This window comes from Archocentrus centrarchus, chromosome 12, assembly GCF_007364275.1.
Source record: "Archocentrus centrarchus isolate MPI-CPG fArcCen1 chromosome 12, fArcCen1, whole genome shotgun sequence".
Lineage (NCBI taxonomy): Eukaryota > Metazoa > Chordata > Actinopteri > Cichliformes > Cichlidae > Archocentrus > Archocentrus centrarchus.
The window spans coordinates 823648-836370 of record NC_044357.1 but is presented as its reverse complement, the minus strand read 5'-3'; the positions used below and the strand labels follow the sequence as shown (position 1 = coordinate 836370).

The 12723-nt window shown below is 45.1% G+C and overlaps 1 protein-coding gene across 1 annotated transcript in view; it reads left to right on the top strand.

Moving 5' to 3' along the window:
• The window catches only part of camk2b2 (calcium/calmodulin-dependent protein kinase (CaM kinase) II beta 2), a 76610-nt gene that overhangs the window by 7062 nt on the left and 56825 nt on the right, over positions 1–12723 (top strand). The window contains exons 3-5 of the mRNA XM_030742582.1: positions 896–955; positions 10269–10323; positions 10926–10991. Of these exons, the coding sequence (XP_030598442.1) occupies positions 896–955; positions 10269–10323; positions 10926–10991 (181 nt within the window). The remainder of the gene's footprint in view (positions 1–895; positions 956–10268; positions 10324–10925; positions 10992–12723) is intronic.

Genomic DNA, 12723 nt, shown 5'->3' with positions numbered 1-12723 from the left:
TCTCCCGTCTTTTCGGTCTTCTTGTCTCCTCACCATTCCCTTTCCTTTTCCTTTTCTGTGTCCACTCTCTTCCTGTCATCTTCTTTTTCTTCTTCTTTGTTTCCTTCTTTCTCTGTCCTTAGCTCTTTTTGTTTCTTCCCCTTTTCCCTCTTTTATTTCTTTTCCTATTTCTTCTTCTTTTTTGTTTCCTTTAAAATGTATGTCCTTTTTGTTTTCTCTCCCCATTTCTCCTGTTGTTTCCTTTCTTTGTTTCCTTTCTTGTTCTCTTTATTTTCTTGTTTCTTTGACATGTCCCACCTTGACTCCTTGTTTTCCACATCTCACCCCCCCATCCCCCTTGTTTCTTGGGCTCTGACTCCCTCTCCTCTTGTTTTTTAACTTCCTTTTCTATTTTGTTTCTTCTGCTCTTCTTTTTTCTCCTCTCTTTTCCTCTCATGTCTTTCCTCCGTTTCCTCTCTTGTCTTTCCTTTCCTGCTTTTATTTCTTGTTTGCTTACATCCTTGTTTCCTCACCCCTTTTTCTACTGTCATATCTGCCCTTTTACTCTTGTTTCATCTCCATGCTGTTTTTCCTCTTCTCCCTCTGGTAAAAAGGGGTTAAATGGACATCTGGGACAAGTGTAACCTTCAGGCTGTTCTCATTTGTGTGTATGTGTGTGAAAACATATGTAAAAGTTTTGCGTGTCTTTGTCAATCTCCTTGAGCAAAGTTACCACCTCAGTTGATGTAAATTGTTGATGAAAAAAAAATTAGTTAATGCTTCAGTTTTGTTGAGTCATTTGTGAAAAAAGAGAACACAGCAACAGCTGTGTCGCGCTGAAATGTTTGCTTGCTTGCATTCATTAGACCACACCCAGCCTTCCTTCTTTTGCTAACATAGTTTTACTTCTTTGTAGACCATCAGAAACTGGAGCGGGAAGCCAGGATCTGCAGATTGCTCAAGCATCCCAACATTGGTGAGACTTTTTTAAATGTTGCCTCTTTGAAAAGAAAGTTTAGTTTTGCATCCTAACAACTGTTTTTTTATACAACTAAATTACAACCGCACATGAACATAACTGTAATTAGAAGACAGTTGTATAGCATAATTTCTAGGAAACAAAGTTGTAAGGCTAGATTAGAAAATTTTAGATGATTTGGATCCTATCTGCAATACAAATAATTATTTTAGTCATTTTCAAAGCTAAAATCAAAAGTATTTGGTTCCAGCTTTTGATATTTAAGGATTTGACACTTTTCTTTAATATAGTACATGATAGTATGAATTATTTATTAGCTATTATCTGTAAGTTTGAATGCTTAAAGTAATTAAATACACTGTGTAAATGTGTATTTAGAAAAAAATACTAACTTAAATATTTTGAGTTTCTGTAACATTTTCTTTCTTTTTGAGTTAGTAAATTCAACTGATTATTTCTGATGAACTGTTTTCCAGTTCAGTACAGAGAGCTCAGTGGAAATATTAAACATGATTTATTGAGAAACAGAATTCAATTAAGCTATTTGGTGATTAGACTCAGATGACCCATCATAACAGAGCAGAATTCCAGCAGTGATAGGAGTCAGGACAGGACCTCCCAGAGTGTAGACACTGGTGGTGGCGAAGATGAAGATGGAGGTTAAGTGACGAGCGAAAGGGGAGGAGGTGGGTTGAGAGCCTGAAAAACAGAGTGACAGAAGAACACTGAGATTTAAAATACACAGTATGGAGGCTAAGTCGCTCGCAGAAGGTGGGCAAGAAATTGATTAGGCTAGAGTTATGATATCAAAAATGAGTTTGACAGTGTGGGAAAACTGAAGTAAAGTAAAGAATAGACTAGCAGGTGAACACCCAGGAAACAGGCAGATGACTGATTACAGATCTTACGTATTGAACTGACACAAAATCAGATCGCAGTCAACTGAATCCTGTTTTTTTTACCCATCCCAATTCAAGTGCATCCGGTGTGGGGCACCGGAGTCTTTTGTTTTCTGGGTAGGCTGTCAGTCTCCTGTTTACCTTAGCTGTATGCCGGGTGAGAAGCATGCTCATCTATTTACTCTGGAGGAGGCTGTAAAATTTTGTGAAGCTCACTTCTCACTGATAACAGCGATACTGAGATGAGTTGCTGAGGATATTCTGAACTTTTGTGTCAGTAAGTGCTGCTGGAGAAAGTGGATCTAACATTGTTGGACTCTGACGCTTAGTGAATGAACTCATACAATGTGAGAATGTAAGTATAAGTGTTTATCAGAGGGACACTGGAGCCTAACATTAGCTGGCATGTTAGCTTAACACCCACTGTTGTTGTTTAGGCAGCTTGTTGTCAGCTGCATGTCTAATCTGCTGACAGTAAGTAATTGTGACAATGTCGGGAATAAATAAGCATGTTTATGAACGTTTTCACATGTGGGATCCCTCACTTCAGTTCAGGAGATGAGGCTCAAAGTGAGGACAACATTTCATTAAGATGTGTTTTTGTTTCTTTGGTGAAGGGGACCCTTTGTCACATGATAAAACATGTCAACAGATAGATGTCCTTCACAGCCACTGTAATTAAATATTTAAATATAGCGGGGTGTCTTCTATAATCCAGGGCCCGCTTTTTTGGGGTGGCTGTTGTTCAGAAGGTAGAGCAGGTTATCTAGAAATTGGAAGGTTGGCTGTTCAATTCCTGGTAGCTCCAGTCTACATACCAAAGTATCCTTGGCCCAAGTTCCTCCTGATGCATTCATCGGCCTGTGTATATATTAAATAGAAAGCATTTAGATGTTGAAAAAGTGCTTGTGTGAATAAGACATTGCATAAAATGGTTTGAGTGCTCGAGTAGAAAAGTAAAGTATTCTTAATGGATTAATTTTAAGTTTATGAGAGTGCGGCAGTTTGTTGGAAGACATAATTATTCACTAATCTCTGTATATTTATGAGTACAATATCCCTTTTTTCTATTAAATAACCTCAACACCTCTGACGGTACCTTTAATGTGAGCCCTTTGCAATAGCAAACTTATAGAAGTTGGCTCAAATATTGTATTATGCATACAATCAGCTAAGTTGTTCTATTCTGATATTTATTGCTGCTTAGGTTGCATTCAATTTATCTTCATGCTGCAAACTTGTGACCCTGAGTGAAGTGAGTTGCAGGGTATCACCAGAACAAATAGGAGAGTCCACAGTGATGCTCTTTTCAGTATAAAAATAAAGACCTGCAAAATGAACTTCAAGGTCTTTACATTGAAATTTTGCAAGACAAAAGTTATGCAGGTCCTGCATATGTTTCCAAAAATTAAACAGGCAAAACAATACAGAGTGAAGCTAACATAAAAGGGCCATTTTTAACTAAGTGGTTTTAAGTTATATTATACTAATCCTAAGATTTCGCTCCTAAAATATCCAATGGTTTTTGTTTATTAGAATATTTGGCTTGAAAATATTTTACTCTAAGTACATCAACTAGGAGTTAACTATTCACCTTTTCAGGTTTATGGACTAGAGAGAACATATAATTGATTATTCCCAATAAAGATCATGAGCAGTTTGTTTTAAATCCTGATGTGATTTCTATACACGGGCTACACAGACACTGCTTGTAAGTAGGATCAATTCAGTGGTGGTTTTTAATTAATATACAAAGACTTGGTTTAAGACTGGATGTTTTAACTCACGTTCATCCCTTAATTAATAGCCTATCCCTATATTCCAGTGAATCGATAAAGAAGCAGGATTGTATGATCAGAATTACCACATTTCTTCAAATAGTGGAGCCAGGGCCTTTATTAATTGAAACTGTAGGCTTGCAGTGTAGTATAGGCAGGCTTTTATTTCTAATTCCCTGTGTTTGAAGAAGAAGAAGAAGAAGAAACAGCCTTTATTGTCCCACAGAGGGGAAATTTGGGTGTAACAGCAGCCGCAGTTATTATAAATATAAATAAAGATATAATAATTCACACTATTAAGAAAAGAATATATATAAAATCAACAAACAATATTAACCTTTATACTACTAATAATAACACTATATACAATGTACATGATGTGCCTGTGTGTTGAACCTTAACAGGCCGGACTATTTACAGTATATTATATATTATCCTACATTGTGTAGGCTATTGTGGTTTTTGTTGGGAGCAGTGATGGTTATACAGTCTTACAGCTGCTGGGAGGAAGGATCTGCGGTAACGCTCCTTTGTGCATTTAGGATGCAGCAGTCTGTCACTGAAGGAGCTCTCCAGCTCATCAACAGTTTCATGCATGGGATGGGAGACCTTGTCCATCAGTGATGTTATTTTGGTCAGAGTCCTTCTGTCTCCCACCACCTGCACTGAGTCGAGAGGACATCCTAGGACAGAGCTGGCTTTCCTGATGAGCTTGTCTATCCTCTTCCTCTCAGCTGTAGACAAGCTGCTGCTCCAACATACTGCTGCATAGAAGATGGCTGATGCCACCACAGAGTCATAGAAGGTCTTCAGGAGTGTCCCCTGCACTCCAAAAGACCTCAGCCTTCTCAGCAGGTAGAGTCTGCTCTGACCCTTCCTGTAGAGCGCATCAGTGTTATGAGTCCAGTCCAGTTTATTGTTTAGGTGAACACCCAGGTACTTATAAGAGTCCACTATCTCAATGTCCACTCCCTGGATGTTCACCGGTGTCCGTGTGGTGGGTCTGCGCCTGCGGAAATCCACCACCAGCTCCTTGGTTTTAGCGGCGTTGATCAGGAGGTGGTTCCGCTGGCACCAGTCCACAAAGTCCTGAGTCCACTGTCTGTACTCTGAGTCATCCTCACCTGTGATGAGGCCAACTATGGCAGAGTCATCAGAGAACTTCTGCAGATGGCAGCGTGGGGAGTTGATGGAGAAGTCTGCAGTGTAGAGGGTGAAGAGGAACGGTGCCAGCACAGTTCCCTGTGGGGCCCCCGTACTGCAGACCAGCCTGTCAGAGACACAGCCCTGTGTCCTCACGTACTGTGCGCGGTCAGGGAGGTAGTCCAGTATCCACTCGGAGATGTGGTGGTCCACTCCTGACAGTTCCAGCTTGTCTCTCAGAAGTCCTGGCTGGATGGTGTTAAAAGCACTGGAGAAATCAAAGAACATGATCCTCACAGTGCTTCCAGGCTTCTCCAGGTGGGTCAGAGCTTGGTGCAGGAGGTAGATGATGGCGTCATCCACCCCGATGCCAGGCCGGTAGGCGAACTGCAGCGGGTCCAACGAAGACGACACCATGAGGCGTAGATGGTTGAGGACCAGCCTCTCGAGGGTCTTCATTAGATGCGATGTCAGGGCTACCGGCCTGTAGCTGCTGAGATCCTTTGGATGTTTGGTCTTTGGTACCGGTACCACACAGGAGGTCTTCCACAGTTGTGGTACTTTCCCCAGCTTCAAGCTCAGGTTGAACATGTATCCCATGATGCCACACAGCTGATCTGCGCAGCACCTCAGGAGCCTGGAGCTGATGCCGTCTGGACCAGCAGCCTTTCGCACCTTGATCTTACGTAGCTCCTTCCTCACATGATGAGTTGAGAGGGACAAGATGGAGGTGGGGGATGGGGGTTGTGAGATGGAGTCCTCAGAAGTGAAGGGGGTGGGTGATGGCTGAGAGCTGAGAGGTGTGAGGTCCCAAGAAGAAGAAAGGTTGGCAGTCATTAAAGATGGTGGGGCTGACAGCAGGGGGGACTGGGCTGGGGGAGGGGTGGGTGGCTGGTCAAACCTGTTAAAGAACTGGTTCAGGTTGTTAACCCACTCTAAGTCTCCCACAACCCTAGGGCTTGGTTTGTGGCCTGAAATTGAGCTCAAACTCCTCCAAACCCCACTGATGTTGCTCTGCTGTAGCTGGTCCTCCATCTTCTTCCTGTAGATGTTTTTTCCATCCCTGATTTTCCTTCTCAGATCCTTCTGCACGGCTCTCAGCTCCTCCTTATTTCCTGATCTAAAGGCTCTCTTCTTCTCCTTCAGGAGAGCCTTTATTTCGGAGTTGATCCAGGGTTTGTTGTTTGAAAAACACCGTACCCTCCTGGTGGGCACAGTGTTTTCCACGCAGAAATTGATGTAATCAGTGATGCAGTCCGTGATGCTGTCGATGTCCTCCCCATGAGGGGCACAAAGCTCTTCCCACACAGTGGAGCTAAAGCAGTCTCTCAGAGCTTCTTCAGTCTCCTCAGACCATTTCTTCACTGTGTGTGTCACAACTGGTTCTCTGTGTACCAAGGGTTTGTACACAGGCTGGAGATGAACCAGGTTGTGATCTGAGCCCCCCAGGGGAGGCAGAGGTGATGAGCTGTATGCCTCCTTGATGTTGGCATACAGTAGATCCAGTGTGTTGGTATTCCTGGTGTGGCAGGTGACATACTGGGTGAAGGTGGGGAGAGTGGAGGACAGGGAGACGTGGTTAAAGTCCCCTGAGATCAGAAAGAGGGCCTGTGGGTGCTGTGTTTGGAGTCTGCTGGTAGTAGCATGGAGGACATCGCAGGCTGCAGCAGCGTTAGCAGAGGGCGGCACATACACAGTTATCACAATAACATGTGAAAACTCCCGAGGAAGATAGTGCGGTCTCATACTAACAGCGAGCAGTTCAATGTCCTTACTGCAGAGCGTCTCTTTGATGGTTAGATGTCTGGAGTTGCAACATCTATCGTTCACAAACACAGCCAGACCCCCGCCCCTCTTCTTACCACTCTCCTTGGTTCTGTCGGCACGGATCAAATGAAAGCCGTCCATGTTTATGTGTGAGTCCGGGGTTAGCTCGGTTAGCCACGTCTCCGTCAGGCACATGAGGCTGCTCTCTCGGTAGCTCCTTTGATGTCGCGTTAGCGCTGCCAGCTCGTCCACTTTGTTGGGAAGAGATCTCACGTTTCCCATGATGATGGACGGGATGACGGGCCTGTACCTTCTCCCCTGGCAACGACGACCTATGCCCGCACGTCTCCCGCGTCTCTTCCTTCTCAGTTCGCGGGGAATATCGAGTCGTTCTGCAGGAGTAGGCACAGCGGAGCACCCGATGGAGATCAGCTGGTCCCGAGAGTAAACAATAGGAGCGTGGCCACTCTCGCAGTCTCCAAACATAAACACCATAAAAAGGGTAAATAAAAACAAAGTTTTCCAGAAAAAAGTCTGCTCCATCATGAGGAAAAAGAGCAGAAGATACAGAAACACAAAAACACATCTAATACTAAACAAAATGAGAAAAAACACGGAATTAGTGCGGAGCTGCTGAAACTGGCTGCCTGCTCGCGCGGTGCCGGAAGTTGAGTTTCCATCCATCCATCCATCCATTTTCTTCCGCTTATCCGGGGCCGGGTCGCGGGGGCAGAAGCCTAAGCAGAGAAGCCCAAGCTTCCCTCTCCCCAGCCACCTCCTCCAGCTCATCCGGAGGGACCCCAAGGCGTTCCCAGGCCAGCCGAGATACATAATCTCTCCAGCGTGTCCTGGGTCTACCACGGGGCCTCTTCCCGGTGGGACATGCCCGGAACACCTCACCCAGGAGGCGGCCAGGAGGCATCCTAATCAGATGCCCGAGCCACCTCAACTGGCTCCTTTCGATGTGGAGGAGCAGCGGCTCTACTCTGAGCCCCTCCCGGATGGCCGCACTCCTCACCTTATCTCTAAGGGAGAGGCCAGCCACCCTTCGAAGGAAACTCATTTCTGCCGCTTGTATTCGCGATCTTATTCTTTCGGTCACTACCCAAAGCTCGTGACCATAGGTGAGGGTAGGAACGTAGATCGACCGGTAAATCGAGAGCTTCGCTTTTACGCTAAGCTCCCTCTTCACCACGACGGACCGGTGCAGCGTCCGCATCACTGCAGAAGCAGCCCCGATCCGCCTGTCGATCTCCCGTTCCCTTCGCCCATCACTCGTGAACAAGACCCCGAGATACTTAAACTCCTCCACTTGAGGCAAGAACTCGTTCCTGAGCCGGAGATGGCACTCCACCCTTTTCCGGCTGAGGACCATGGCCTCAGACTTAGAGGTGCTGATTCTCATGCCAGCCGCTTCACACTCGGCTGTGAACCGTTCCACTGCGAGCTGGAGGCCCCCCCCTGATGAAGCCAACAGAACCGCATCATCTGCAAAAAGCAGAGATGAGACTCTGAGGCCACCAAGGAAGAAGCCTTCCGCCACCTGGCTACGCCTAGAAATTCTGTCCATAAAAATTATGAACAGAATCGGTGACAAAGGGCAGCCCTGACGGAGTCCAACACCCACAGGAAACAAATCCGACTTATTACCGGCTATACGGACCAAGCTCTCACTGTGGTTGTACAAGGACTGAATGGCCCGCAACAATGGGCCAGACACCCCATACTCCCGCAGAACCTCCCAAAGAACACCCCGAGGAACATGGTCGAATGCCTTCTCCAAGTCCACAAAGCACATGTAGACTGGTTGGGCAAACTCCCACGCACACTCAAATATCCTTGAGAGGATAAAGAGCTGGTCCAGCGTTCCACGACCAGGACGAAAACCGCATTGTTCCTCCTGAATCCGAGGTTCGACTAACGGACACACCCTCCTTTCCAGCACCCTGGCATAGACCTTACCGGGGAGGCTGAGTAGTGTGATCCCCCGAAAGTTGGAGCACACCCTCCGGTCTCCCTTCTTAAAGATGGGGACCACCACCCCGGTCTGCCAATCCAATGGCACTGCCCCAGATCTCCACGCGATGTTGCAGAGGCGTGTCAACCAAGACAGCCCTACAACATCCAGAGCCTTCAGGAACTCAGGGCGAATCTCGTCCACCCCAGGGGCTCTGCCACCAAGGAGTTGTTTAACTACCTCAGTGACCTCACCCCCAGTGATGGTCAAGTCATCCCCCTCATCCCCAGACTCTGCTTCCACTACAGAAGGCGTGTCAGTGGGATTCAGAAGGTCCTCGAAGTATTCCTTCCACCGTCCGACTATAGCCTCAGTTGAAGTCAGCAGCACCCCCCCCCGCACTATAAACAGTGTGAGTGAAGCACTGCTTTCCCCTCCTGAGTCGCCTGACGGTTTGCCAGAATCGCTTCGATGCCGTCCGAAAGTCTTTTTCCATAGCCTCACCAAACTCCTCCCACACCCGAGTTTTTGCTTTGGCCACTACCCGAGCTGCATTCCGCTTGGCCTGTCGATACCTGTCAGCTGCCTCCGGAGTCCCACAGGCTAACCAAGCCCGATAGGACTCTTTCTTCAGCTTGATGGCTCCCTTCACCTCCGGTGACCACCATCTGGTTCGGGGGTTACCACCACGGCAGGCACCAACCACCTTGCAGCCACAGCTCTGAGCAGCAGCCTCAACAATGGAGGTGCGGAACATGGTCCATTCGGACTCAATGTCCTCAGCCTCCCTCGGAATGCTGTCGAAGTTCTGCAGGAGGTGGGAGTTGAAGATCGCCCGGACTGGGGCTTCTGCCAGGCGTTCCCAGCGCACCCTCACAATACGTTTAGGTGTGCCAGGTCTGTCCAGCATCTTCCCCCGCCACCTGATCCAACTCACCACCAGGTGGTGATCAGTTGACAGCTCAGCTCCTCTCTTCACCCGAGTGTCCAGAAGTTGTCCAGATAAGTATAATTGGCCCTTCAGGACAAATGGATGTAGCCTCCAGTTCTAAACAGGGAGTCCAAAATGGAAGTGCCTTAAATCTACACTCTAATGACCAGTAGAGGACAACTCGCCTGGCTGCAGAAATAAGTATGTTATGTAAGTTTATAATAAAATGACCCTACTTCCCACTTGGTTTACAACTTCAGTAATGTTATCTCAATCAATACATTATGTTGATTTCATAATTCACCTTGTAATTTACACATTTAAAGTAAAATAAACAATAAAGCAAGGTGTATCTTAGGGTGTGGTTGCCTTGTGACTGACAAGATGCTGCCATATGGCTTTAATGTTATGCAGGAGAGATGATACATAATTTGAAGATGAGCTTATACCATTCCGTTTCAAGATTGGGTCGTAGCAAAAGACACTCTGAATCTGCTGCTCATTTTATTTGAGGCTAAATTAGCATCCTAATTTATATCCTAATGAGTGAACAATGCCCTTTGCTACGTAAGGTAGCACCAGTGTTGCGTGATCAGCTGTATAGAATATGAAATATCACTTTTTATGGAAAAACATTCTTCGGTTAAAAAAGGCTAGAAGTGTAAAAAGCAAAAGCAATATCTATTGTTTGTTCTTACCAGCATGTCTTAAATATATGATTTAATCTGATTTATAATAATGCCAAAACACCCTTAATAATGGATGTGCATTATAGCAGCCGCTATAATGAAAAATTCTTAAAACAGACCTAATTATTCTGATACCCCTCTTCCAGTTCGTCTCCATGACAGTATCTCTGAGGAAGGCTTCCACTATCTCCTCTTTGACCTGTGAGTTGCTTAATTCCTTTCTTGCTTCTCCCTCTTTTCCTCTTTCCTTCCTCTGCTTGCCTCTACTTCTCCTTTTTCCCTTCTTTCCTCACTTCTCCTCTTTCTCCTCTTTCCTCTCTTTCCTCTCCCATAGTGCTTCATGTTACACTTCCTTCCTTTAGTCCTCACTGCATCTGTCTCCTCAGTGCTGCTGCTGCTGCTTTATGTTCTTTATTCCTTTATAGCCACATCTCTTCATCCCTTCTTCTTTTTCCTCTTCTGTCTTCATCCCCCTCCTTGCTTCCAAGGCAATTCCCCCCATTACATAACAGCACCCCCACCCCCTTCCTTGCGGCTCCCACTTTAGTGCACACACACATACATTACACTCCCACACACAGGAGCCAGTCTCCATGGCAACACAGTCGGAGTGAATCCTGCAGCCGGGGTTTCCCCCTAATGAGGACATCCCCCTCCTGTGTGTGTGTGTGTGTGTGTGTGTGTGTGTGTGTGTGTGTGTGTGTGTGTGTGTGTGTGTGTGTGTGTGTGTGTGAGATGCCTGAGTGAAGAATAAAAATGTATATAACTTGTCATTTTAACCTCCATTTTTGCATTTCATTTAGGGTGACAGGAGGGGAGCTGTTTGAGGATATTGTGGCTCGAGAGTACTACAGTGAAGCAGATGCAAGGTAAACCCCTGGTGAATTTCATCTCTGACCCCTTTTTTTCTTCATCTTTTCTCTTGTTCATCCTCTTGCTATGTCAGTCCTCCAGCCTCTGCTGTCCTCCAGCAGCAGCTTGTGTTCCTTTCATTAGCACACAGATAATTTTGACACTGTTTTTTTCTTCTTTTTTTTTTCTTTTTGGCAGAGCAGGCTGTGGCTCTGACGGATAATACCTCTGTGCAGTTTTTTGTGCACTGAATTGCAAATCGAGGTCGAGGAGCTTTATCCAGAGTCAGAATTTACAGACAGATTGAGACATACAAGAAAACTACACAAAATGCACACATACCTATGCCATAACCCCCTCAGGAGGCAGACTTAAATCAATTTGACTGTGGAGGTGGTTTGTGGAGGCGAGAGAGAGAAGAGAAGAAGGGGACAGAAATGTTAAAGGGAGGATGGGAAGAGGCAGAAAGAGAGATGCAGTAAACTGATTTTTTTTAGCTGTTTATTATCCTCCATAAATATCTTTACCTCTCAATCCTGGTCCCAACTCTGGCTTTTTATTGTCTCACCTGTTGTCCAATTCATAACCATGAATTACCTTTTTCACATTCTATTTTGGCTGTTATACTTCCAACATAAAGTAGTTGACTAAAATATGAAGTATCAGTCAACTACATCATGAGAACCATCAGATTTCAAGTGGAAGTAGGGTTAGGTAGTGACAGCAAAACTGAAGTTTTCTATTGCGCAAAACCAATATAATATTCTTTTATATGTGGTAATTCCTCATATTATAATTTAGTTGAAGTAAAAAACAATGATCAATCAAAGCATGACATGTGCACAGTTAGAAAATAAAATATCTTATTGAACCTTTAGCGGTGCAGAGGTAGTATCCTCTAATGCCACGTTTCCATTAGTACCTACTCAGTGTGGCTCGACTCCACTCGGCATGGTTTGTAGGCATTTCCATTAGGTCCTGATACCAGGTGGGGGTTCCAAGCGATCCAAGGTGATGCGAAACTGTGACGTCGAAGAACAGAATGCAGAATGAGGAAAGCAGATGGAGGACAGTTAGTGAATCAGGAAGTGCAGAGGATTAGTAAGGAGGAAGTGAGGGCAGCTATGAAGATAAAGAAAGATAAAGAGTGGAAAGGAGGTGGGTCCACATGGCAAACCTGTGGAGGTATGGAGATATTTAGGAGAGAGGGCAGTAGACTTTTTGACCTGATTGTTTGATACTATTTTGGGAGAGTAAGACAATGCCTGAGGAATGGAGATGAAGTGTACTGGTGCCAATTTTCAAGAACAAGTGTGATGTGCAGAGCTGTAGTAACTACAGCGGGATAAAGTTGATGAGCCATACCCTGAAACTGTGGGAAAGAGCTATTGAACATTAAGAAGAAATGTGATGAGTAGTGATTGTTTGGATACCTTTGATATTTCCATTTTGTCTTATTGCAGCTGCTAGTGGTTCAATAAACAGACCAAAGAGAGGTGGAGAGAAAAGGCATCCTTGCCTGGTCCCATTATGCAGAGTGAAGTTTTGTGAAATCAATCAGTTGATGTTGACTGTGGCCATTGGTGAAGTGTAAAGTGCCCAATTAATAAATGATTCCCCAAACCCAATTTTTCCAAGTGTTGTAAACAGGAATTTCCAATTACCTCTATCAAAGGCTTCTTTCGTGTCCAGTGATAAAATTATGGTGTAAGATTTGTTGTCATTTGAATTGAGAGTATTAGTGGATGA